The sequence below is a fragment of the Eutrigla gurnardus genome (assembly GCF_963514095.1).
Source record: "Eutrigla gurnardus genome assembly, chromosome: 17".
Lineage (NCBI taxonomy): Eukaryota > Metazoa > Chordata > Actinopteri > Perciformes > Triglidae > Eutrigla > Eutrigla gurnardus.
In genome coordinates, this window is record NC_139928.1 from 1,218,121 (window position 1) to 1,246,011 (window position 27,891).

The 27,891-nt window shown below is 43.8% G+C and overlaps 1 protein-coding gene across 4 annotated transcripts in view; it reads left to right on the plus strand.

Moving 5' to 3' along the window:
• Window positions 1-7,040: 7,040 nt before the first annotated feature.
• The window catches only part of arhgef2a (Rho guanine nucleotide exchange factor (GEF) 2a), a 102,688-nt gene continuing 81,837 nt past the window's right edge, over window positions 7,041-27,891 (plus strand). For all 4 annotated transcript variants that reach the window (XM_084031580.1, XM_084031581.1, XM_084031583.1 and 1 more), the window contains exon 1: window positions 7,041-7,196. In XM_084031580.1, the coding sequence (XP_083887706.1) occupies window positions 7,134-7,196 (63 nt within the window). In that variant the 5' untranslated portion in view covers window positions 7,041-7,133. The remainder of the gene's footprint in view (window positions 7,197-27,891) is intronic.

Here is a 27,891-nt window from a genome sequence, read left to right on the forward strand (position 1 = left end):
CAAGAGTACTCTAAAAAATGTTGTGCATCCTGTTTGATTTGCTCCAAGCACAACTCAAAAGGAAGAATCAGACCTAAAAGAGGAGCGGTACCGAGAGCTGAATATCCATTCCAAACAATATGCATGGACTTCATCGAACTAAACAAATCAGAGGGGAAGAAATACTGTCTAGTAATAGTAGATATGTTTTCAAAATAGGTTGAAATCACACCAACAGCAACAAACGACACTATAGTGGTAGCAAAAATCCTTGCTACTGTTATTGCACCAAGATTCGGATTCCCAGAAACAATTTACTGTGATAACGGTCCACATTTCAGGAACCAAGTCATGGCTAAATTATCAGATATGTTTAACATCCAACTAAAGTTTCATTGCAGTTATCATCCACAGTCGGCAGGGACAGTAGAGAGAACTAGAAAATTCCCCCGCCGGGAAATTTTGAAAGGGCCACGGGGGCTACTGCCGGAGTGTATATACATTAAGATGAGATTCTTCGAGATTTCAAATGAGACGGAGTTGTTTTAGAGGCAAATACAGAGACTGCTTGCTGACTGAGCTGTCAGAGTAGTCCGTTTTGAGTATTGTGATGTACTTCAAAAACTGTCCACCAATCAGAGCACACCACTCGTGTCTCCATTTTAAAGTTTAAATGGAGTTTCTAGGTGAAAGTATGCCCGAGCAGAAGACGTTTGACTAAAAAAACGACATTTCCCACTACTAAATGTAGTTTTTAGTACATTCATGTCCACCAATCAGAGCACACCACTCGTGTCTCCATTTTAAAGTTTAAATGGAGTTTCTAGGTGTAAGTATGACTGAGCAAACGACGTTTGACTAAAAAAACTACATTTCCCACTGACTGCTCCTTCCTGTCCACCAATCAGAGCCCACCACTCGTGTCTCCATTTTAAAGTTTAAATGGAGTTTCTAGGTGAAAGTATGACTGAGCAGAAGACGTTTGACTAAAAACACTACATTTCCCACTGACTGCTCCTTCCTGTCCACCAATCAGAGCACACCACTCGTGTCTCCATTTTAAAGTTTAAATGGAGTTTCTAGGTGAAAGTATGGCCGAGCTGAAGACGTTTGACTAAAAAAACTACATTTCCCACTACTAAATGTAGTTTTTAGTACATTCCTGTCCACCAATTAGAGCACACCACTCGTGTCTCCATTTTAAAGTTTAAATGGAGTTTCTAGGTGAAAGTATGGACGAGCAGAAGACGTTTGACTAGAAAAACTACATTTCCCACTATTAAATGTAGTTTTTAGTACATTCCTGTCCACCAATCAGAGCACACCACTCGTGTCTCCATTTTAAAGTTTAAATGGAGTTTCTAGGTGAAAGTATGGCCGAGCTGAAGACGTTTGACTAAAAAAACTACATTTCCCACTACTAAATGTAGTTTTTAGTACATTCCTGTCCACCAATTAGAGCACACCACTCGTGTCTCCATTTTAAAGTTTAAATGGAGTTTCTAGGTGAAAGTATGGCCGAGCTGAAGACGTTTGACTAAAAAAACTACATTTCCCACTACTAAATGTAGTTTTTAGTACATTCCTGTCCACCAATCAGAGCACACCACTCGTCTCTCCATTTTAAAGTTTAAATGGAGTTTCTGGGTGAAAATATGCCCTGAACTCAGCTGTCACTCAAGAACTACCGAGTTCTACCGAGTACTAGCGAGTACTAGCGAGTACTACCAAGTACTACCGAGTACTACTGAGTCTCAAGTACTGAGAACTACTAGGTACAATGAATTGTCAAACAGTTGAGTGCTCCGCACTCAACTGTTTCCCTGTACAGGTCACTGAACTCAGCTGTCACTCAAGTACTACCGAGTACTACCGAGTACTACCGAGTACTACTGAGACTCAAGTACTGAGAACTACTAGGTACAATGTATTGTCAAACAGTTGAGTGCTTCGCACTCAACTGTTTCCCTGTACAGGTCACTGAACTCAGCTGTCACTCAAGTACTAGCGAGTACTACCGAGTACTAACGAGTACTACCGAGTACTACTGAGTCTCAAGTACTGAGAACTACTAGGGTCAATGTATTGTCAAACAGTTGAGTGCTTCGCCCCGAGCACTGGTCCCCTCAGCTATTTCATAGCTGTAGGGGCCAGTGCTCGGAGCGATTGCACCGTGGCCCTAATAATAAAACTAGGAAAAAATCCTATGAATAACAATAGCACCAAAAAATCCTATGAATAACAATAGCACCCGAGCACTGGCCCCCTCAGCTATTTCATAGCTGTAGGGGCCAGTGCTCGGTGCGATTGCACCGTGGCCCTAACTAGGAAAAAATCCTATGAATAACAAGAGTGCTCGGTGCGATTGCACCGTGGCCCTAACAAACGGCACCATCAAAGCAAAGCTAAGGAAGGGTATGGGAGAGACAGATCCAGTGGCGGAAGGAGAACCTCTGCAGTCCACATCGCTGAGAGAGGAACTCGGGTTCATCTGACACACTGTAAAAGAGCATGCAGCACTCCGGAGGAGACAGATAAGTAAAATCACCACACCATGGCAGATAGACCGTGGCATCCGTTTCGAAGGACGGGATGCGGCATGAGAGGAACACTGTGTCTTATGAGTGTGATAGCAGTGATAGTGGTAATTCCGATACTCTGGGTACACGAACGTCAGTCTCGACAATCGAATGGCAACAACAATCGCACCGCAGCTGAATCACTAATTGTAAATTCGACACTAGCCAATACAACGCTAGCTAAATCAACATCAGCCAAATTAAGAGCTAGAAGAGAAATCGGACCGCAAATTGTCTAACTCTGTGGGCCCTAGTTTCATAGACTAGGCGTAGTCAGCGCACCGCGCACCTGCGCCACACCGACGGGGTGTGTCCGCCTGGACTTTGCAAGTTTCGTGCACCGCGCAGGCTAGCGCAGGCACACCTCCCGTCTCGCTCACCCGCGCAAGTGGGAAAGAGGGAGGAGAAGAAGGCGTGAGTGGGAGTCGAGGAGGAGACGAGGCGTGGACTGGGATTAATACAGCCGATTCAGATCTTCACCAATCAAATGAGCTCCTCTCCTCACCTTTAACCGTTGAACCTCACCGTTATGGGAGGTTCAGTGCAAGTTCCTTCACTTGACAACCCGATGACAGAAGCAGCGCCGCCGCTCCCACCACGCGCATCACGCCCAATGCCGATATTATAAAAAACAGGAGAGAGAGAGGGAGATGTTTTGGTCCGAGAGGCTGAGTTTCCGTTACGCGTGCCATGCGCCTTTGATCTGACGTCAGATGTGACGGGACAATCTATATAGATATAAATTCACGTGTTGATTGAATTAGTTGCATTAAATAGTGTTTGTTGTGATTATTTATTGCATTTAAATGTGCCTGGAACTGTGGAAACCTGCCTGTCAGGTCTCGGTGACGTGTACGCACTGCACGCCGGTCAGCCACACTTCCACTCCGCCAGCTGTGATTCGCCTTGAATGAATGGACTTTATTTGCGCCTTGCGCCTTACGCCAGGAGTAGACCAAGTTGGAGCTGGCGGACTTTCAGCGCAGTCTCGGCGAGGCTTTTTGCCACGAAACTTCCGCTACGTCAAGCTGAATCTCTGACGCATCCCCCTGCTGCGCCACCACACCCAGCTTGGCGCAGGCGATCCACCAAACTGCCAAACTGACCGTGCGCATGGCTGCGCGGGTCGAAACTTGCATTACGCCGGCTCCGCCAACCTGCGCAGTCCTGCACTGCGCCACGAAACTAGGGCCCTGTGTCTCTACCCGCTGACAGGAACTGCACCACGAAACTAGGGCCCTGTGTCTCTACCCGCTGACAGGAACTGCACCACTGTACACCAATTGTTTCCCCCTGTGTCAACTCACACGCAGCCACCCTGGTTTGAGCCATATGACGGCAACTACACCTGTCTGTCTAGAGAAGAAGGTACGGTTAGTGTAGGAACTTTGACTTCCTGTAATCTAACCCTGAAGTTATCAGCAGGAGAATGGGGTGTGCAGGATGCGTGGGTGTGGCCAGGGCGGACATCTGGTGGTTCTGCGGTGGTAAGACACTTAGAGCAATATTAACAATTGATTGGATTAACTATTTGTATTATAATCAACAGAGATTCAGAGACGGCATCAAGGGCTTATCTTCACAATTAGATAAAACCAGTCTCATGGCATGGCAAAACCGGATGGCGCTGGACATGCTGCTGGCCGAGAAGGGAGGCGTGTGTAAGATGTTTGGGGCTATGTGTTGCACTTTCATTCCCAATAACACCGCCCCTGACGGCAGTGTGACTAGGGCGCTGGCAGGTTTGACATCATTATCCGAGGAGTTTGCGGAAAACTCAGGTATTGATGAACACCCTTACTTTTCATGGATGGAGAACATGTTCGGGAAGTGGTCAGGGCTCATACAATCAGTTTTGATAACCATAATTATAATGACCACAATTATGACTACGTGTGTTGTTGTTGTGTTTCCATTCCTGAGAGACTTAGTTCAGAGGCTGATTGACATTGCCATGAACAAGATGTTACTGTACACCAGAGTGCCGGATGAGGAGGATAAAGGTGATGCAACATCATATCTATCAGATTACAGTGACGATGAAATAACCCCTGTGAAGTGTGCTTCCCGATTCCTAGGTGACCAGAAAGTTCTGGGTGGTCTGGAAGCTGAGGACATGCGCAGGGACTTGGAGGATTTCTATGGTGACACTGGAGTTGAAATAAAAATATCAATTCTACAGCACAATTATGTATTTGCAGAAAATCTCAAAAGGAAGATGTAAAATACTGATAAGCATTACGAGTGCAGCTTAAGAGAAGGATGTTGTCTCCACTATATATATATATATATATATATATATATATATATATATATATATATATAATCACATGATGGAAGGAAGTTTTTAATGTTTTTTTTATTGTTTTCCACGAGCTTAGGGTGAGATTTCCTAGGCAGGGTCAGGTTCAACTAACGGGATCGATGGGTTGACCAGCCTGCGTTGGACGGTTTTGTTTGATTTCTATTCTTCCTTCCTATTAAACTTTAAAGTACTAGAGGTTAGTTTTACTAGATGTGCTATGTATAACCTTGTTTTGATTCACTGTATCTTCCCAATTGGACTGGAGTACCTCAGGGCGGTCGCCTACAGGCAGAGGGGCCGTGAGAGAGTTTCCCTGCCCGAATGTAAAGATGGATACTGAAGTTGCTAAGAAACTGCCTGACAGGGTTTTCGCTCTCACACTCCACAAAATTTAACTAATGATTATGCTTGAGATAAGCATAAACAGGAGGGAATGTTATAAGAGTTTTGTGTAACCTCATGTCTCATTGCCTTGTTTTGTGAGTACAGACCCTATGTGTACTACTGCAGAAGTTTGGTAACATTCCATGCATTATTAGTGGGGTAATTTACGAGATATACCCACTGTACCATAGCGCTAGTACTAAGCCATTCAGCTGATAGCCCTATCTTGACCAATGCTGACCATCGCTAGAAATGCTTCCGAGGGGGTATTTGGCTGGAAGTCTTGGTGAAAATGACCTAGGGTGCATTTTACTCCGAACCATCACTTTAAATAGTGTCTGTCTAATACCGACACATTCTCGCTCCAACACGTCAAATAAATGAACCTGCCTTTATTTAACAGCTTGATCCCACATCACTTTATCATGGGTCACTGATGGCATGCCAATATACGCTCATTCCATAAGTGTCTTTTCAAAATAAACTTCACAGGAACTGAGGTTTAGACAACAAAACCACTAAGGGGGGGATTAATCCTACACCAACCGTATGCATGATTGAGGCTAAAATCCGGATTGTTTGGCCAGTGTGAGCGCTCCGTTCCGTACTTAAGAACGGTGCGCTTCCTCGGCCCCAGCACGCTTGGAAGAGGTGGATCTGAGTATGGTACGGTTCATGCATGGGTAGGCAATGTGGACATGACCTAGGCTTTAATCGATAGGCCGTCCCTCTCATTATCTCTTTTATTCAACTCGGATCTCCCCCCACTATCGAGCTGATTTATGACTGAAAATACTGTTGATGACTGTAGGACACAGCGGGATTCTGGGTCTTGTTTGGGCTTCAGACTCGTGCTGTGAGCGGTACCGGAGAGGAACCAGACCGGTACTCATAATAAAAATGCCGCTGTGTGTCTCCGTCCAAAATCCGAGTGTTTACTAGAAATGCAGACTTGACTTGTCAGTAAAGTTTCATCATGTTCTCTGTGTTGTTCTCTCTTGTGATGACTTGAGGCGGCGCTCCTTGAAAACAACATCAAGCCATGCGTGTGTCGTAATACGACGTGATGACATATGTACATCAGGCAATCAGGTCGAGGCCCGTTTGGGCTGTGAGTGCAATGTGTGTGGGGGGGAGACCCCTGTTGGGGGGCAATCGTGCCGAGGCACGGTACAGGTCGAGTGGCTCTGATGTGGGTGCGCTCTTGGTTTACGAGAATAGCAACATTGATGTTACCTTGACTGACCTGAGAGTGACAAAGAGTTACTTGACTTATCAACCTGAACGAGTCGCATTATAATGACTTACTGTTCCTTTTAGTTTGACATGAGACACTAACAGCAGTCTCCTGGACTGAGGTCCACCTCCCCCCCACCCTCCCTCACTGTGTGGAAAATCTCATTTTAGACCACGTCTGTTGCTATACCCATAATGCAGTGGGAGGCTGCGTCACATTCAAACGCTCACACACTAAAGGAGCGTTGGCTTACTGATCATTAAAAGTCAAATACAGGAAACACAGCTGCTCAACAAATAAAGGAACTGAACCATTCCAGATGATTCTCTTGACATTTGAGTTTTGTGATATTAAAGCACACAAACACATTACACAACATGTTTCCTATTTTACTTAATTTCCTCAGTGTGAACAGCTGCTGTTGAATGTTAGGATGTAGTAAAGAGCAGGTATTATCAGACTTCACAGTCACAGCAGAACTGTGTGTGTGTGTGTGTGTGTGTGTGTGTGTGTGTGTGGGCGGTGATGATTCAGTAGTCAGATTTCTCACAGGAACAACCACTTCACTAGAAGCAGAAGCACATTGCAGTTGTCCAGTGAGGAACTGTTGAAACGTGAATGTTGGACATTTCATTTTCGGCGTGTCACGATGTCCAGAGTTACCAACCTGTCGAAGCTGCGACAAGAAAGGATGAGGGAGATCAACCTGCGGGTGAGTTGGACTTTTGGTCATCATTAAAGGCTTCACCGTCAGTCATCTCACTGACCCTAAAGTCACTTAGATCAGTCATCTGAGCAACTTTAGGTCCTGCTAACAACCACACAGTGTTTTAACAGGAGAGATAACTAGAGGTTATTCGTAATGTTCAGCTTTGCATTGATTCTCTTACTTTTCCTGTCTCTGTGCCTGTCACTTCCCCTCTCTTTCTTCATCCCTGTCATCTGCACTCGCAGTCATAAACATTTCCTCTATGTGACGTTGGGCCTGTTCTTTCAGACAGGAGGCCTCTGAGGGCCTGATACAGCTGCCTCACTTCTACGTATACAATCTCATTCGTCTGGATGTAGGCGGTGGTGTGCATGTTTGCTTGGAATGTACACGGTGTGCTTGCTCGCTGGATATTTGACGATAGCAACTGTTGCCATGGCAGTGGGAGTGTATGATATTTCTGTTTTCTTTCAGAATGTTGTAGGCCTTGTGTAGAAATGTGTCAATAAATATTAAAGGAGCTATGTTTAAAGTCGCATCAGATGTGATGCTTTCTCATTGGAAAGGTGTGCATGTGAGAGGGTCAGACACACGCACACACACACACACACACACACGCACTCAAAGGTTGATCATCTGATCTGCTGGAGTCAATGAGGCCACGGGCTGCACCTGATAGTTTCCTTCTTATAGAAGTCTCAGACAGTAATGGGCTTCGGCTTTAAGGTGACTCTACACAGTAGACAAGAATCTAATGATCATTTTAATGCATGTCTCAGTCGGCCAGATGGCTCTGATCATCTCACCATCTGCAAGTAAAACTTTGGTATACTTTGGTATATATCTTGCACATTTAATTATGTGAAGAAAACAACTACATTTGATAGTTTTAAGTGTATATCTTTGTTTAGAACAAGAAATAAAGATATAAACTTCTTGCAAGAATAACATCCATGTCAACGGCGGCATGTAAAGTCTGCAGTCGGTAGCTCGCATTAATACAACATATTTTGTCTATTTTTTTCATCTTATTCATGTGTAAATGAGCCACGACTGCATTAAGTTGTGCATCTCTTTTGCATAATGAAATCAATTATACTTGAATCCTTGAATAAAGGTACGTTCTTCTGGTTCCTTGTCAGTGCGTTCTGTGTATTTGATGTGGTATGTTCCTCATGGTCCAGCCGATTATCCCTGCTGTCTTGTTCCACTATTGGATACTATACCATATTGCTACCAACCCTAACCCATAACACTGAGGAGGTTTTTCTAAACCAAAAGCAAAAACAGGAAGTTGCAATGGCAATCAGGCGTCAGATCCTCACAGACAGTTATGCAAGGACTGCACCAAAAGCTGGTGACTGTTCAGTTGAGTGCTCTCTCATTATTGGACAAGTAAAGAGCCACACAACATCCAGGAAATGCTTACTAAACACACTTGCAATAAAATGGCAGTAGTGATGTGAAGACTAAACCAGTGGAATGCAGAAGCGGCTCTACAGTATGTACAGTACACTCAGATAATGTGTCATCTGGCATGGTGATCACCAGGGCCCAGTATGTCAAAAGTGATCTGACTGGATTATCCTAGTCGGATTGGATTAAATCTTGATCTGATCTGAAAACTGGGTATTTCAACACAGATCCAGATAATCCTGATCCTGAAGATCAGGATTCAGCTTTGGTAATCCAATCCTCCCTTGAATCCAGATAAAAGGCTGGATTTGGGTATTTCAAAACGTAAGGTAGAGATCAGGATCAACTTCATACCAAAATGTCAGGATCATTTGGATCCCACCTCAGAGGTGGATTTGACTTGGATTGACAATGTCTCAGCTCCACTTCTCCTAGATATTGTTACTCAAGATGTACATTACTCTTAATCTAAATTGTCAGTGCATTACTTACTTACAAATTGGAGTAATTTAAGAACATTTAAGGTGTAGCAAAAGTGTTTGGCTATATTTCCTGAAAATGCTATAAATAAGAGTGACAAATACAGACAATTCAAACACTTTCCAGCACTTTATTCAAAATCCAACAATTTATCACTGCAATTGAAGCATTTCCAAGGATTTCCAGCACTTATACAGACCCTGTCCTTAACAGCTGAGTGGGCTCTGAAAGTAGAAAAAGGGGAAGGTGTATGAGTAATATCTTTGTCTTCATTGGGGACCCACAATAGTCACAGAAATTGTGGGCATGATGACGACAGCATAATTTTCCCAGCATTACTGTAGCATTCTGACACTTCTGAATGAACTGCATAATTCATACACAACACACATACACAGTGTAATGTTAGGTTTCCAAAGCACTGTAGCAGTCTGGTCTGTACACATGTAGCCTATTTTATTTATTTTTTTACATGTAGCCTATTTTAAGTCTGCTGTGTTGCCAATGACGTTACGCTAATAAACTCCGAACAGGTTGATGTTAGTTTAAACAGTTATGGTATAATGTACGTCAGATTAATTACCTTGTAAATCAAACCATGGACCGCAAAATTCGTAAACAAAGCTAGCTACCGCTAGCCAGCTAGCTGCTTAACACACAAGTCAATGGAGCCGAGTTAGCTACTGTTAGCACGGCCGCGGCTCAATTAGAGATCGCTACAGCCTGGTTTTAAGTACGTGACGATTCATAAAGTTAGCTAGCACGATATGTTGGTTGGCGTTCATATGGTCCTTAAACCGCTAAACATTAGACGACGGTAAACTTACATTTTTGACGTGAAAGTCGTGCTCCCAGATGCTCCCTCCGTGAAGTAGTCCGCCATGTTTCAGATCCGGAGGCGGAGACTTCAGATTTAGTAATCCGTATCCAGCCAGGTCGGGATCACGGTGATCCACTCGGCCAGTGTTTTGAAATACTCGGATAAAGTCAGCAGGATCACCTTGATCCATGACTGAGAAAAGGAGGATTTCATTATCCGGATTATTCTGATCCGGATTACAAGTTTTGAAATACTGGGCCCAGGACATCAGGAGGATGCCATTTATGTTCTTCTGTCTCCAGTCTGATCTGAGGGCTAGATATGGGATTAAGACGGGATTCCCCAGTCATCCTGGCTGAAGTTAGCCATCAATACAAATATCCCACTGCTCGTTACATATTACCATCCAGGAAGTAGCCTGCTGTCATTATATAAACACTGTGACCACTATTTTACATTTATTCAGCCTATATTCATACATTTTATTAAATTCTACATGTGATCGTCATGGTAACAGTTATAATACTGTTCAGCTGTTCATATTGTTCAGCAAAGGTTCACGACATCAGTTTACCCACTGGGAGCACTATTAATAATAATAATTGTAAGAGCCATTTTCCCTTTATCCATTTATGTTGTAATGTCTGGTTTTGTCCACTGAGTGTTGCTGCCCTATTGCAGGCACAGGTATAAAGGGGTTTCATTGGTGTTACCTTTGTTGTTTGACCCCGGAAGGGCATACGGTTTTTGACCGGTGTAACGTCAAAGCTCAAATTTTCGTTAACTGAGGATCTATCTGGATGTATTCATTGCATTCTTTATGTCATTGGTGTCATGGTATGCAATAAATGGGTTGCAACAGGAGACGAGTGCACGGATCAGTTGTTAATTAATACAGCTGTATGTACAAATTTGGGTAAACATAACACGTCAGCCAGGTAACTCAGGAGTCAAACCAAGTCAAAAACCCGCCATTTAGTCAAAACTAGGCGGTTGGAAAATTAGAAAACCTTCAGCACGTAAGGCAAGTTACTGAGACGGCACATGGACTTGGAAAGCTAGCTCAGCGCAGCTTCGGCTATCGTACCCTGTGGAGGACGTTTGAGGGCCGGGAAGCTGTTGGGATTTCAGCTGCGCTGGAGCACGTCTGGAGGCTGCAGGATTTCAAGGAGAATTGCTGGCGGGAGCTGAAACGTGGTTTGAAGCAAAAATGCTGTCAAATAATGATTCATTTGCTGATGCTAAAAAGTGGGTTTTGTGCCATGGTCATTTCACTTCACATGAAAAGGGTAATGTGGAGGATGATATCTGTCCTGGCGATACTATTTCAAACGTGGGTAGCAAATACTCCAGTAAAAGGAGCCACCGCATTGGGAGATCAAGCACTGCATCCTCCGTACAGATGAAAGCTGAGGCCGGCACTCGCCAAGTAGCGCTAAATTAAAAACATGCTTTGGACGAACAGCAACAGCAGCTGAGGAGGAAAAAAAGAGGAACTTGATTTGAAATACGACCTTGCTGCATCTAATGCAAAGTTGGCAGTACTACAGGCTTGGGATACCAGACGTTCATCTTCCAAAGTCTCAGATGGTATGCGTTCGTATTTGGAAAGGGGGAAAGGGAATGAGGAATCTGTCATCGTCCTAAACCCCATTGTGAAGGAGCAGACTATGGATCCTGAGAGTGGTTATTGAGTGGCAAAGGGTCTTCTCCATGAACATGTTGGCAATCAGCATACAATTGCAACTGGTTATATGTAGAAAGCTGTGGCCTGGCAAGCAATTAAAGCTGAAGATATGCATGTGCTCCAAGCCTATTCATTGTTTTTGCATGGCTGCTGCAACACTATGGAGGAGCTCCAGTACTTACAAGAACTTGATATGCCAGTTAACATGAGGGCCATTTTTTCAAAACTACCATTTAACAGACCACAGATCAAGGACCTAGTGTCGTATATTGAACGCCATGTTAGAATTCTTCCGGACCCTTTGATTGGTAACAAACAGGACCCCGGGTTTGGTGCTGTAGGACCAAAGATTTCCACCAAGTTTCCTGCACAGCCCAGGAACAGACTTTAGGAAAGTATTGTTGCCACCCCAGTAGCTTTTACAAACTTGACTGAAATAATTAAAGAACAAACAACAATTGAGAAAGCTGGATGCCTCTGCTGTGCTCATGGGCATTGTTGGGGTACTAGCAGGAGCAGATTCGGCTATCAACAGATAATTATTACCAATATAGTTATTGATATTAATAATTATTTATTTATTTATTTATTTAATATATTCTTATAATATGATCATAAATGTACGGGGAATCACCCTGGAATCAGGGAAAAGATAACCGAAAACTACTACTAAAGGGGTTTTATACTTACATGCCAACCATCATGATCATTGGCATAGAATTAAAAACCAATCAAACGATTAAAAGGCGTGAAATCCGAACGCTAGCCTTCACAACCTGCTGTTATCCAGTGACATATGCACAACAAGCACAAGAGACTGTTAGTTATAATAAGCTTTATTAAACCAGTAATAATGATCACAATCAATAACACTGCAATTAACAAAGCCTTATTACCTAACTACCTCAATGCACACAAAGCTAAGCTAAACAAAGGAGAGACACACGTGAAGAGCATGTGTGTGTGTGTGTGTGTGGAGCTATTCCTCCTAGCGCTCAGAGACGGAACAGCTGAACGTAGGATATGTGTGGGGGTGATGTGTGTGCATGTATATGTTAGCAGAGACAAAGAGGGGAGCAGGGAATGTGTGCGGAAGAGATCGGTCCCCACACCACACAAAGGTCAGTAAGGGTGTTACCATCACATGGGAGCTCGGCGAGTGAACTGGTGGTTGTCCGGTGGGATCCTAGTCTTTTAACTAGTAGCTAATAGTAAGCTAATAGTAGTAGCTCGCTTATGGAATTCATGAGTATGTCCAAGGTCAAACCAAACACAATAAACCCAGCGGCGTGGGTTCACAATCAGCACTCCAGAATAGCAAAATAGAAAGCAACGGTCTCGGCGGTCCGTGGTCAAAACTAAAAACACATTAACAAGAATTAGAAGCACATCCTACACTATCGAACCTATGCCCAGACAACAGCCTCTTACTTAGTCAATGTGCTTGAGTCCGTCCTGTGCGGCTGGTGGCGTTTCTTGGCGCGCCGCGAATCACACGGCGGCGGATCCTCGTGCGGCAGGGGAGGATGCGGCGGGTCGATCGAGTCCAGACGAGAACTGGTAACTTGGATGAAGAAACAGTTTGTGTTTTTTCCTTCTGCAGTCAAACAATAACATTGCACGGTACGGGGATTTGGTCGGTTGACTTCATATGAGAGCGGGGCTTAGAAGTTATCCTTGTCGCTGGTAAACTTGGCTGAAGAAGCAGGAGATTGCGCGGTGCGGCGATCTCCTGTTGTAGCGGTGTGCTACGGTGGAGAGAGAGCATTTAAAGGTGGACGCTGACCTTTATACCCCACGGCCGTATCCCAGGGACCCCTTAGTACAACCATGTGTAGGAGAGTAACGGTACCTACTTAAATTGTGTATGTAAGGAAATTAAGGATGATATTAAAATATGTATATCAATGTGTATTAATATACAATTTTAATACCTGCTCTCGTAAAAGGGGCACCATCTGTTGGTCATCTTTATAGAGTTCACTTATTAATTAATTAACAATTAATCAATATCATTTGATAAATCAGTCTCATTTCTTTAGATCATAAGCTCTTGAAATAGGGATCTTTGTATTCTGCACAGAAGAAATATCCACAGACAACGACTTTATGCTTTAGGGGAATTTATTGACTAACTAAGGATTTTTTAACTATTTGACTCAAACCTGAATTGAATTAGATGCATATTTGAGTGATATGAACACATGGAAAATAAATAATTATCAGCAATTTATTTTTAATACAAAATAACAAAATGAACAGAATAAATATCTGTCCTGCTTAACTTAAAACTGTATAAATTAATATACAACAATACAAAGCAGAACATAGTGCACAATTAATGCAATAAGAAAAGTGCAAACATACAGTGCAAACATAAAGTCTGAGGAAAACTTGTAAACAAAAAACACTTGTGCCTCAAAGGCCATGACTGTAGCCTACAGTTGTAGTCAGCCTATTTATTTTTTCCATCTGTACTTCTTCTGAGCTCTTGCTGCAGCAAAAAGCTGTTTGTCTTTCAGTGCCACAGAGTAAAACTCTGAGCAAGACATTTCATAATTAAGACTGACAATGAACTCTCCTTTAATTAATTCAGTGGAACATTTGTTCCGCACATCAGTCCACTTATTCTTCATGAAAGAGAAAATCCTCTCCACAAACCCAGTGGAAGATGGGATGCTGAGGACAAAGGATACAACAGCCTGGATGTTGGGAAGGTCAGCTGCCTGAAGAACTTGCATCCACTTTTCTGCTGTTCCCTTGGACTGCCACTTCTCCTTCTCCTGATGTACTGTAGTGAGGTGCTCGAGCCTGCCAAAAGAGATGAAAATTTGTATGACCTGAGTCATAAGTGGCACATAGGTGACAGTGTTATACACAGTAACAGTGGTAAATAAATTGACAAAAAAAAATCTTATTTCATAATTTTGAATACTATTTTAACTACCTGTATAGTTTACTTACTTACTTATTTATTATTATTTATTTATCCATCCATCTATCAAGTATATGAACTGTTTGAATTGTATGATGTTAAAAGATAGCATATGTGTGTGTGTATATTGTGAAGTAAGTTTGTGATTATGTATTTATTTGTATATATTATCTATCAATTGTATTTATTTGTCTATAGCCATCAATATTAATAAAACATGGTTTATCACTACACTGACAATTGTTTCATTCTTACCTGCTGCCAACCAGGCGAAGCTGCTCAATGATCTTCTCGATGTCATCAAAAGGGATCTTCCCAGATGTTAGAGGGGCTGCAGGTGGAAGAGCCAGTTTTGCTCTGAGTAGTCAAACCACTTCTCGAGATAACTGATGGCATGGTTCAAGAAGGCAGTAAACTCCTGCCTGACAACATCAGCATCAGATGGAGAGAGACGCTGGAGCTTTTGTTTCGTTAGGTACCCATAGAACCTATCATCCCTTCTCTGAGTTAGCCTTCTCAGGAAAGAGTCCATGGTGGAATAGAGGTCAACAGAAGTGGTTACATTCTTCTCCAGCTTTTTCACCACCTCTTCAAACAGGGACATGACATTATTACAGAAGAGGAGATACACTTCCACAATGTCTGCCTCTTCCTCAACCACAGCAGCATCTTCTGTCAACCGCAGCAATTCTTTCAGACGCCTTGGACATTCCTCACCAATGCTGATGAGATATGACTTCAGCGGGACCCAGTTCTGCAACAGGCGGGTGATGGCAGGGTTGAGTGACAGCCATCTCGTCACCACATGGCGCAGGATTTCATGGAATTCAACATCACAGAATTCACAGAACTCCTTCAGGGACTCTCTCCTTTAGGCAGAGGTTGAAAAGAAACCAAATATCTTGAGGACAATATTTTCCACATCCACTGAGAGGTTGTCCAGGGCTTTTTTCAATGTATTATGGACAATATGTGCATGGCAGTTGCCACGAAGGATCCCACTGTTGGCCTCTCTCAATTTTGTAAAGACCGAGTTGTACCTGCCATAATTGACATTTGCATTGTCAGCACTGAATGCAGAAACATGATCTAGGGATAGACTCATGTTTTCAAGAGAGCTGTGTATTATTTTCACTATTCCCTCTGTAGACTCATCCGGATTTTCAATGAAATATATTACCTTGTTGGCAACCTCATTCTCTGGCGTGAAAAACTGCAAGGCCAACGGAAACATTTTCCGATTGCCCTTATTCGAGGCATCGGTGTGGAGAGAGAATGGGAGTGGATTTCCACCACTTTTCAATTTTTTGATCACCTCCTCTAATGCCTTTGGAGACAGGACATCTGTGACAACTGCCTCAGCTTTCGTCCGCCCACAGGACATCTTCCTGGCAATGCTGGAGTCATTCAGTGTTCTGACAGTTAGCTTCAGAGCACAATCAGCTGAGTTGTAGCTTAAGCCATGTTTTACAGTGTGGTGGATATGGGCAACCTCTGCAGCAGTCACCTGTAAATAAAAAAAGAAAGAAATTTTACTGCATAGTTTGTGTGTAGTATATCAACTGCCTGTACAGTACAAATGATGCATGTTATATCTAACTATCTCTCTATCTGAACTTGTAAGAAATATGTAAGGTTATACAGTATACTGTGTATTCTTTATTATTCATTAGTTTTATGTATTATTTATTTATTTAATGTACTCATCTAGCAATTGTACTTGTTTATTACACAGAAAATAATATTATAATATATTTATCCATACAATTCAGACATTCATTGTACTTCCCATATTAACCTTAACCAGAGGGTTAAAAATCATTCTTTACATACCATATCTGCCTCTGGCGTTGCCTGGTGGACAATAAATTGATCTGGGGTTCCCCTAGTTTTTGTGTTTTTTGCGTGCCCACCACTGGAAGCATGTTGCTTTAGGTCAGTTAGTCCACCATGGGCTATGGAAAAAGTCCACCGGCACACAGTACAGTGCGCTTTATAGATGTTATCGCGCACTTTTTCCACCCATGTGTTTCCTTCTTCCCATTCCTCTCGGTATTTTTGCATTCTTTTCTTTTATTTCCTCGGAGGAGTAGTTGCATTGCTGCTAGAAGGTGTACCGCCCGAAACCTGTAAAGCACTGTCGGCGTCACTGTCGTCCATGCTGCTTTGTTGTCTTCCGGTATCTTCTCCGCAAGCAACAGTACCTCGACCAATGAGATGAGCGGGATTCTAGATTGTCATACTATTGTGTGACGGTGCTGTCAGCTCATTGGTCACAGAGCAGGAGAGGCTGAGAATAGGTTTACCGTAAATTTTCTTAGAAAGCGCCATGTATTCATTCATTCCATTGACATTTTACACACTATTTTTGATTCTCACGGTAATACGGGACAAAGTGCGTCCCTTTTTAGCTCAATATGGGACGCGTACTTTTGTTTCTGAATACGGGACGATTCCGTTTTTCACGGGACGGTTGGCAACCCTAATCCGAGGTCAGTCGAGTGATCTAGACCTGAGTGTTTTCTCCTCTGGAGGGAATAGTTCATCTTTTGTTCATCAATTGAATTAAATCCGAGAATTGTGGAGCTGTTGCTCCTACACATGACTTCAACGACAAGAATCTGGAGGATGAACAAATGTCAAGAGAAGGTTCTTGGAAATTGTCAGCCATTCTTAAAAGCTGGTGGACAGGCATTATAGCCTGAAAATGCCTTTTAGAAAAGAGCAGCCCATGCTCCCAAATTATTCTTTTGGTGGCCAAGCAAAGGATTTTGGGTCCCAAGAAAAGATTTGAGAAGGATGAGCAGTTTCATCAGGAGTATGCAAGCTTCTTCACTGACGTCATTGACAGAGGTTATGCAGAGAAAATACCTCAGCAGTGTGGTATATCCCCCATCATGGCGTCTACTATCCTAGCAAAACAAAACCTGCAGGTGGTGTTTGACTAAGTCCCAATCTCACAAGCGGTCTGCTCGGAGTGCTCACTCGGTTCAGACGGGGGATATCCATCCATCCATCCATTGTCTACCGCTTATCCTGTATTCAGGGTTGCAGGGGGGCTGGAGCCGATCACAGGTGAAGGCAGGGTACACCCTGGACATGTAGAAACAAACAACCATTCACACTCACATTCACATCTACGGGCAATCTAGAGTCATCAATGAACCTAGCCGGAGAACCCGGAGAGAACCCACGCTTACACAGGGAGAACATGCAAACTCCAGGGCCAACCCGGGAATCGAACCCGGGACCCTCTTGCTGTGAGGCGACAGTGCTACCCACTACACCACCGTGCAGCCCGGGGGGATATCCAACAGATGTTTTATCTAGGTCACTGTTGCAGGAACTGAAAAACATACCTTAAGAACAACAGTGCTATGATCAAAGTGCAATAGGTAAGGTTTTTTTGGGGGGGAGGGGTGTTAGTGGGTCATGCTATGCAGAATCGAGGTGAAGTCTGAACAGGTGAGTCTTGAGCCTTTTTCGGAAGATGGCAAATTACTCTGCTGTCCTGACATTGGTCGGGAGTCCGTTCCACCACTGAGGCGCCAGAACAGAGAAGAGTCTCGACTTTGCTGAGCGACATTTGTTTGATTTCAGCAATGGTGGTACCAGCCGGCCAACTGAAGTAGAGGAGCGAAGTGCTCGCTTCGGGGTGTGTGGTTTGACCAGTCTTTGAAGGTAGATGGGTGCCGTTCCATTGATGGCCTTGAAGGCCAGTGCCATCGTCTTGAATTGGATGCGTGCTGCAACAGGGAGCCAGTGGAGGTCACAGAGGAGGGAGGTCACATGGGAAAATTTGGGTAGATTGAAGACAAGGCGTGCTGCAGTGTTCTGGGTACGCTGCAATGGTTTAGTCGCAGAGGCTGGGAGTCCAGCCAGGACAGAGTTGCAGTAGTCAAGGTGGAGATGACCAGTGCTTGGACCAGGAGTTGTGTTGCATCCTTTGTGAGGAAAGTCCAAATCCTGCAGATATTGTAGAGGGCAGATCTGTAGGATCGGGCCACAGCAGTGATGTTGGGGGTGCAGGATAGTCATCGAGGATAACACCAAGGTTCCTCGCAGTTGACGACGGCAATACTGTGATGCCCTCGACCGAGGGCATCACAGTATCGAGGTCCATGGGAGGGCAGTCTTTCCCCGGGATGAAGAGGAGTTCGGTTTAATTCAGGTTAAGCTTGAGGTGATGCGCAGTTGTCCAGACAGAGATGTCTGCCAGACAGTCCGAGATGCGAGTTGCAATGTGAGTGTCAGAGGTTGGGGAAAAAGAGAGGTATAGCTGGGTGTCATCTGCGTAACAATGGTAGGAGAATCCATGTGATGTGATTACAGAGCCTAGTGATCTAGTGTATAGTGAGAACAGAAGCGGTCCCAATACTGAGCCTTGAGGGACACCTGTGTCCAGAGAACAGGGTTTGGACATAGAGCCATTCCATGTGACCTTAAAGATGCGATTTGTCAGGTATGATGTGAACAGGTTAGATCAGAGTCAGTGATGCCAAGTTTAGCCAGGGTGAGGGAGGATTTAGTAGTTGACTGTGTCGAATGGAGCAGATAGGTCGAGGAGAATGAGAACAGAGGAGTGGGATGAGGCTCTGGTTTGATTAGGGTCAAGGAGGTTGTTCCGTGAGAGATAGGATGACAGTTAGTTGTAGGCGGCACGTTCCAGGGTTTTAGAGAGGAATGAAAGAAGAGATACAGGTCTGTAGCCTTGGATGTCAGCAGCGTCTAGGGTGTTTTTTTTTAGGAGGGGCTTCACTGTAGCCATCTTAAAAGCCGCTGGAATGACACTTGAGGTTAGGGAGGACAGTGCCAGAGGAATACAGAGCAAAGGACTTAAAGGAATTGGATTTAGATAGAGACAGTCTTCCTCTGGAGAGAGCCCTTAGTCTCCAGTGGTGCATTGAGAGGGATTCCTTTCAGTTCAGGATGCTGGTGAAAAAGGGTCATGACACTAGATGTGGCATGCTGTCCATGCTAAGTCCAGTGTACGATCTTTTGGGGTATTGCACCAGTCACATTGCCTGGTAAAGTCTTGTTGCAGGAGCTGCGCAGGAGGAACTCTGGTTGGGATGACAGCTTACCTGGTGACATACTGCAGCAGTGGACTAAGTGGCTGGAAGAGCTTAACTGGTTGTGATAATTTAAAATCAGAAGGTGCATCCAGCCAACAGAGGTTGTTCAGCCTACACTTGCCCAGCTGCATCACTTCTCCGATGCAAGTGAACGAGGCTACGGCATCGTCAGTTATGTAAGGCTGGAGAACAGCAGGCATGAGGTTCACGTAGCATTCCTGCTTGGCAAAGCAAGGGATACACCAATAAAGCCGATCACCATCCCACATTTGGAGCTTACTGCTGCAGTTCTTGCTCGTGTGGACAGATTGTTGAGAGCGGAGCTGCAGTTGCAGTTGGAAGATTTTTGCTTCTGGCGATCACCGAGCAGTTTAGGATCGGGAACGTACTGCAGTCCGGGTGAGAGAGAAATCCGACCGGCACCCGCTGCATTTACACCGATAATGTTTCATCATTCGTGGCCGTAATAAACACTATTACTTCCGTTTTTTTCAAACCTTTCAAATCGTAGAATACAGCTTTAATAGGAAAAAATATAAAAACAGTTGTCACTGTCAACAGTTTTCTCATGAAAAATCATTGAATGAAGGGTAGTTTAGACGGTTTTTGGCATCATACTCTGAAAAGCCATTTTTAAACAGCAATATCTGGAAAACTATCTCACCTGTGGCCTTCAAAATTTAGCCTCCAGACATGGCATGTCAGGGGTGTAGCTCAATTATAACCTTGTATGGTAGGTACTTAAACTTCTCCCAAAATGTGGCTTGTCGAAATGAAGTAGCAAATTCGAAGAGTTATTGAGCCCCCATTTTCTTTTGCAGAAAGAAGACGTCTATCACTTCTGCCTCTATCTCTGGAGTCAGCTTAAACATTCTCCAAAATATGGTCTCTCTTAGATGATTAGTTTCACACATTTCAATTCAATTCAATTGTGTTTTTTAACATTTACCATTTACCAAAGACTTACATGTGACTAAATGCTACTGATAAATTTAGCCTTACGGAAACGTTAAAATGTACCTCAGTAGTTACAGAGGCAATACGTCCTTGAATGTGAGTTGAACATGCTGAAAGCAGCTTTTAATGTCTTAAACCATGAACAAACATGAAATAGCATAATATTGAAGACTGCACATTTTGTCATAGTTTAAGTGTTTACATAACACAACCAAATCAAATAATAATCTTAATTTGAGCATAAAGATTTTGCATTACAGTACAAAAGTCTCCAAAGTTTGATATTGAATAACAGTTTGTCTCTATGCTAACTATGAGGGATCAAACATTTTTCATCTTTTAGATCCAATTCCTTAGTCACATTCATTAATTTGGCAGTGGCTTTACAAATGGTCTAATGTACATCTCTGCACTGTTGTGCTCATTTTTTTTTTTTTTATGGCATACATGCACCCAGTTTCTGTAGAGGGAACGTCAATCCTTGAATTCTATGCTGCAGTGGGACATTGCACATGTCTTCTCTTCTTGGCCAGTAGAAACTCTTGGCAGAGCCATGTGGGTGCATGAACTGAACCAGTACATCTTCATCTTGCTCTGAAACATCTCTGATACTTCCTATCCACCATTTCTGATCATACACACAACTCACATTGTCCTGGTATCATCTCAGCCAACTTGTGGCCATGTTGAACATCAACTTGAAAGCTGACCACAAATCCATTGATTCCTGATACCCTCCAGACTGCTTGCATTCAAAGGTTTGAAGCTGTGGTTATCCCTAGTTCCTGGCACAGGTTTTGCCTTTGAAAATCTGTCATTCAGCCTTCCAGTGATTGCTGGTACAGATTCCTGATCTATCCACATGAAATAAATCCCCCGGTAAATGTGATTTTGCCCATGAAAATAGGTCTTGAGGAGTGAGGATCTGGTGAGTTACAGTGGCTTGGAGACTGGCCCTGGCAGCCTTGCGTTTTCACCATGCCACCTACCCCGCAGGGTGATTTGCTGTGGGATGTGGCAAAGAAATGCCACTCTGCTGGATTGCCAAAGTCACTGTGTGATCAATGATATTACAGAAATTATTTTGATTTTGGTATTGAGAGGTTGCACCATCACTAAAATAATATATTTTGCTCAGAGCAGGAAGCATCTCCTTCAGATGTGGAATGACATTGCTTTGAAATGTGTATACTGCATTTGTATCATGTTTAAGGCAGTTGCTTATCACACGCAGGCTGAGGCATTTCAGTTCACCATTGTCATCTTTATAATAGATTGCAAATGGATGAATAGTTCTCTGCAAAATCAGGTAGAATAATGGCTTCATCTGCTTGAAGACTGTTTCAGGTCATACAAATACTTACTTTGGTGCTTAGCAACAAAGTGGTGAGTAGCCAAAATATTCAACTTCTCCACCAATGCCTCAATGTACTGCTTGAATTTGACGTGATCTACTTCATCACTCATTTTGCCTGTGATGAAATCTTCCAAATTAGTAGACCCAGGACAATTTTGACACCTGTGAATCATGCATTCCATATTTTGGGTTGAACACACCAGAGATTGTAGCAGCTCTTTTTAACACAATTTTGTCACATTGATTGGCCAGAGGGAAAGATGCAATTTTGATGTTCTGATGATATGTGCACACACATACAGAATGTGTACCTTTCGCTCCAACGGTGACACATTCCTTGGGCCTCAGCTCACAGAACTTTGATAATCCCAACTTGATGCCTGGGTGCCAATCTTTAAACAACAGCAGAGCTTCATTTAAATTCATCAATATCAGAGGTTTTTGCTTGTGCAGACATTTCTCATCTTCTTTCACACTTTTATAATCTTTTTTCCCAGCCATTTGTCTTGAAATATCATCTTCATAATAAAAATTGCAAACCTTTGTAATGGTATCCTCACTAGGATTTTCCCCATTTTATGACCTACTTCTGGCAAAATGTCATATTCTTTTCTGATATTCCGAGCTCTCCTCAGAAGATATTCACTAACATCAAACTCCTGGACAGTCTTTGCTATTGTCCAGCTTTTTGGCACCAAAGTTAACAAATTTAGCATCTGCTTCCCAGTTGCAAGTGATAATTTATCCTTCAGAGCATCAACTAAATAATCAATATCATCATTGCATGGTGATGTGGTTGGGATTGTTACAGGAGTGTTACTTGAAGTTGAAGGTATCCCTGCACACTGGTACATCATATCCTTAGACACATCCTGAATCTGCTTAGCTTTTCTCTTTATGTATGCTTCAGCATCCTTTGAACTGACTTTGGAAATGTTGCAGGGGGACAGTCCAATAGCTGTAAAGCTCTTATCCAACTGGCCACGCAATACTCTATTTAGTATGTATTTCTGATCGAAACTCTGATCAACAGGCATGCTGTCAGTTTCAGCAGGAATATTTGCTAGCTTATGCTTGTGTTTCCAGCAGGTTATGCAGAGTTTCATACCAGGCTTAACTGAACTGATTTCTATGGCCTCAGATGTGACAAAGTAATGTCTGATTCTTCCTCACTGAATGTGAATGCAAATTGTGTGGATTGCAGCATGCGTTTTGTAGAGAAGAATATAAGTCCACATTAAGTATTTTGTGATGCAATAAACGGGTTACAGGCAACAGGAGATGAGTGCACGGATCAGTCGTTACTTAATACAGTTGTAAGTACAAATTTGGGTAAACATAACGTGTCAGCCAGGTCACTCGGGAGTCAAACCAAGGAGCTTTCATATTGGACTTAACTCCTATATTACCTGCAGCACTGCCCCCAGCTAAGCATTAAGCAGACTCAACTGTTTCTTGCCCCATTGTACGTAACAGGAAGCTGATTCTGTTCCCCGACTCTTAACCTGGGAAAAGAGGGTAAAACACATGAATTGTCAATAGAGATGGGAAAGTCATTTAGGGCAGAACCTTGGGGAACACCAGAGGAGAGGGGGGAAGAATGGTATTTGAATGTTTTAATTTGGACAGAGTATCAGATATTCCAATGGAAACTAGTCGGTCGATGAGGATGGTATGGGAAATGGTATCAACAGCTGCACTCAGGTCCAGGAGGATGAGAATGGTTAGTAGTTCAGTCTGCAGCCATGAGGAGGTAATTGGTTATTCTAACAAGAGGTGTCTCAGTGCAATGAAGTGTGATCATGAATCTAAAAGGCGACTGTTTTTTTCACAATTTTTGAAAGGAAGGGGAGTTTGGAGATCTTTGATTGATCCTTGATTAGATTGTTGAAGTTGCTAGGGTCAGCACCAGGTTTCTTGATAATACGGGTTATTGCAGCTGATTTGAGGGGTGATGGAGCAGTACCAGAGATGGTAAATGGTCCTCATTTATATAGCGCTTTTATCCAAAGTGCTTACAGTGTTGACTGACATTCACCCATGCATACACACATTCACACACCAACGGCGGAGTCAACCACGCAGGGCGACAGCCAGCTTGTCAGGAGCAATTAGGGTGAGGCGTCTTGCTCAGGGATGCCAGACACTCAGCTAGGAGGAGCCGGGGATCGAACTAGCAATCTTGTGGTTTCCAGCCAACCCGCTCTACCTCCTGAGTTAATGCCCCTAGAGATGAGAGAGAAATTAATAATTGCAGGTATAAGAGGGGTCAGAGAGTGAATGCAAGCTTTAACCAGGATAGTAGGGAAAGGATCAAGTTTGCAAGTGGATGGTTTAGATTTGCGGTCAAGGTCAGCTATTTCAGCAGCAGAGGAGAGGTTAAAGTCAGAGGATGGATGGGAGAAAGCGATTTGAAAGTCTGGGGAGAATAGGAGGGTGAGATCTGAGGGGCTAACTGCTGATGAATTTGGTCAATTTGAGTATTTTCAGTAAATGTCATAATGGTATTAAAGGAGTCAGTGGAGTAAAGATGGGGAGGGAGAGAGTCAAGTGGGCGTAGCGTTTTGTGAACCAGGGAGAATAGCACTTGAGAGATGCCAGAGCCTAACCTGATTAAATCTGCATTATAGTTGGATTTTGCAATGGAGTAGAAAAGGAAATGAGCATTGAACATCTCCTTATGGATGATAAGACCAATTTGCCTGTAGAGGCATTCCAGTTGGCAACCTCTGGCTTTCAATAGGCGAAGTTCAGAAGTATACCAAGGTGCAGATTTGGTAAATGAAACATTCCGTGATTTTAAAGGGGCCAGGGTATCCAGGAGATTGTGAAGGCCACTGTTGTAGTGGCTGAGCAGTTCATCAGGGGTGGATGTGAAATTTATGCTGGGAAGATTAGCAATACTAGTGTCCAGTGCACGACCTGTCCAGGGTGTACCCTGCCTTCGCCCAATTACAGCTGGGATCGGCTCCAGCCCCCCCGCAACCCTGAATACAGGATAAGCGGTAGACAATGGATGGATGGATGGATGGTGTCCAGTGCAGCTGAATCAATGTCCTTGCTATTATGAAAAGAGATTGAATGGGGTAGTTTCATTTTGAATACTGTCACCTTAACATTAAATGATTAAGAAATTGTTGGAGATGGGAAGATTAGATGCAAAATGATTAGAAGAAGTGACACCAGAGCAGCAGAGTAGATCCAGGTTATGGCCTTTTCAATGGGTGGGAAAGTCAATAAACTGCTGCAAATCAAAACTTATCAATATGGACATTAAAGTCACCAAGATGAATAACATTAGGGGAAAGGAATGAAATGAGAGTGAGGAAAGCAGAAAATTCATTAATGGGTTCTGAATTGGGCTTAGGTGGACGGTAAACAGTGGCCACAATGATAGGCGATGGTCCTTTCAATTTTCATGACAAATGATTGAAATGACCGGTAGACTGGCGAGACTTTCCAGCTCCCACGATAAATCAATCGCGAGACCTCCACTGCGACCAGTAGAGCAGGGTTGACAGTTGTAAATAAACCTGGTGAGCGTTGCTTCATTCAGCTGGGAAAAGTTGTTGTTGCCATGTCTCTGTCAGACATAAAAAGTCATATTTGCGGTCATTGATTAGATCCTGGAGGATATGACCTTTGCCCAAAAGTGAGCGGATGTTGAATAATCCGAAGTGGAGATCATTGTGGTCGCTCTTCTGGGAGACAGTGCTAGCGTTAGCCGACCTGGCTAGGTTGGCTAGCACAGCATGGTCCACCCTCCTGCTCTGCATAAAAGTGTTAAAACAGTCTGAATGGAGATGAACCAGGGGAGGGGTTAATGCAGAGGGAGGACAGGGGTCAATGCAGAGGGAGGACAGTAGGGGGAGCTAGCGCTGGAGGGAGCAACCTCTATCACTTCAAGCTTGTCTCTCAGTATGGAGGGTTGTGTTGAATGTACCTGTGTTACAGCCACAACCTAAACGGCTCAATCTGTGGCCGCAGACATATCAAAGAGTCAAAAATCGACAATGAAGAGGCAAAAAAACCCCAAGATTTTATTAACAAAATTTAAATCAAACAATTAACACTACCAGAGTCTGGAGGTCTGGCAAAAAACAACAACATAAGAGTGAAGAGAGCCCAGGCCAGCCGCGCAATGGGCCGTAGGACCTGGACTCCCTTCCCTAAAAAAAGAAATAAATGGTAACCCAAGTTACCAACCTAAGACCCAGAAAACATAACCTCCAGACAACCATTCTTAAGGCAGTAAATCAAAGAACTAAAGCAGAACAAAACTGCCCCGATCGCAGTTTGACCGGAACCCGAAAGCAGCGAGAGGATTATGGTCAGTATAAACCATGACGGGCACATTAGATGAGCCGACGTACACCTCAAAGTGAGTCAAAGCCAGAACCAGGGCTAGAGCCTCTTTTTCAATGGTCAAATACACACGCTGATGACGATTGAATTTCTTTGAGAAGTAGGACACAGGGTTCTCTACTCCATCCTCCCCATCCTGCAGCAGACAGCTCCTGCCCCCAACTCACTCGCATCCAATGATCAAAGTTAGGCGCAACCAACACGGGGGCCTTCGTCAGCAGTGTCTTGATCTGCTGAAAAGCATGCTGACAGCCGTCGGACCACACAAAACTAGCCTTGGGACTCAATAGGTCAGTTAACGGGGCTGCAACAGCAGAAAAGTTCTTACAGAACCCCCTGTAATAACCGGCCATCCCAAGAAAACACCGCAGATCTCGTCATGAAGCAGGAGCAGGAAACGCCAGGATTGCTTCCACCTTCGACCATACTGGACGCACCTCACCTTGGCCCACCACTTTTCCAAGGTAAGTCACAGTCACTTGGCCAAACTCGCACTTAGCCAAGTTAAGCGTCAAATTCGCCCCACACAATCTCCCGAATACTTCTCTTATCTGCTGCACATGGCTCTGCCAGGAATCTGAATAAATCACCAGGTCATCCAGGTAAGCTTCGCACCCAGAAAGACCCGACAGAACGATGTTGACCAACCTCTGGAACGTAGCAGGAGCATGACGCATCCCAAAGGCCATTACTGTGTACTGCAAAAAGTTGTCAGGCGTAACAAAGGCTGAAATTTCCTTAGCACGGTCAGTCAGTGGAACTTGCCAGTAGCCCTTCAGTAAATCAAGCTTTGTCACGTAAGAAGCATTACCTACTCTGTCAATACAGTCATCCATCCTAGGTAAAGGGTAAGAGTCAGGTTTTGTCACGTTATTGACTTTACGAAAATCCATGGAAAACCGATCAGATTTATCAGACTTGTCTACCAGTAAACAGGGAGAACTCCACGAACTCAAGCTGGGCTCCGCAATCCCGTTCTCAAGCATATACACGACCTCTTTTCTGAGACGACGCCGCTTATCAGGATTCACCCGGTAAGCGTGTTGCTTAATCGGTAAACAGTCACCTACGTCAATATCATGTTGTAAAACTGATGTGCGTGAAGGCATATCAGCAAACAGCGCCTTATGTGACATAATCACCTCCACAATATCGTCCCGCTGAGCTTCAGGCAGATGAACCAGATGAGACTCAAGTTCCGTTAATATCTTTGAGTTCTGTAACCTCCCCTGCATCACACCAGTAGAGAAAGACACAACGTCCTCCTCTCCCCCCACAGAGATTACAGAACCCGCACTAGATCCAGTAAGTTCAGCACTGGACACCTCTGCCACACAGATGGACACAGCCTTGACAGAATCAGCACTGGACAGCTCCACAGAGTGAATGACAGGTTTGACAGGATCAGCACTGGACAGCTCCACAGAGTGAATGACAGGCTTGAAAACATCAGGGTTAGCTGACACACAGACCGGCCCAAGCCTCGCTTCACGCTCATGATAAGGCTTCAGCATGTTGACATGGCACAGCCTACTCCTACGCCTCCGCTCCGGAGTAGCAACAAGATAATCACGGTCTCCGATTTTTTTCTGGACAAGATACGGAC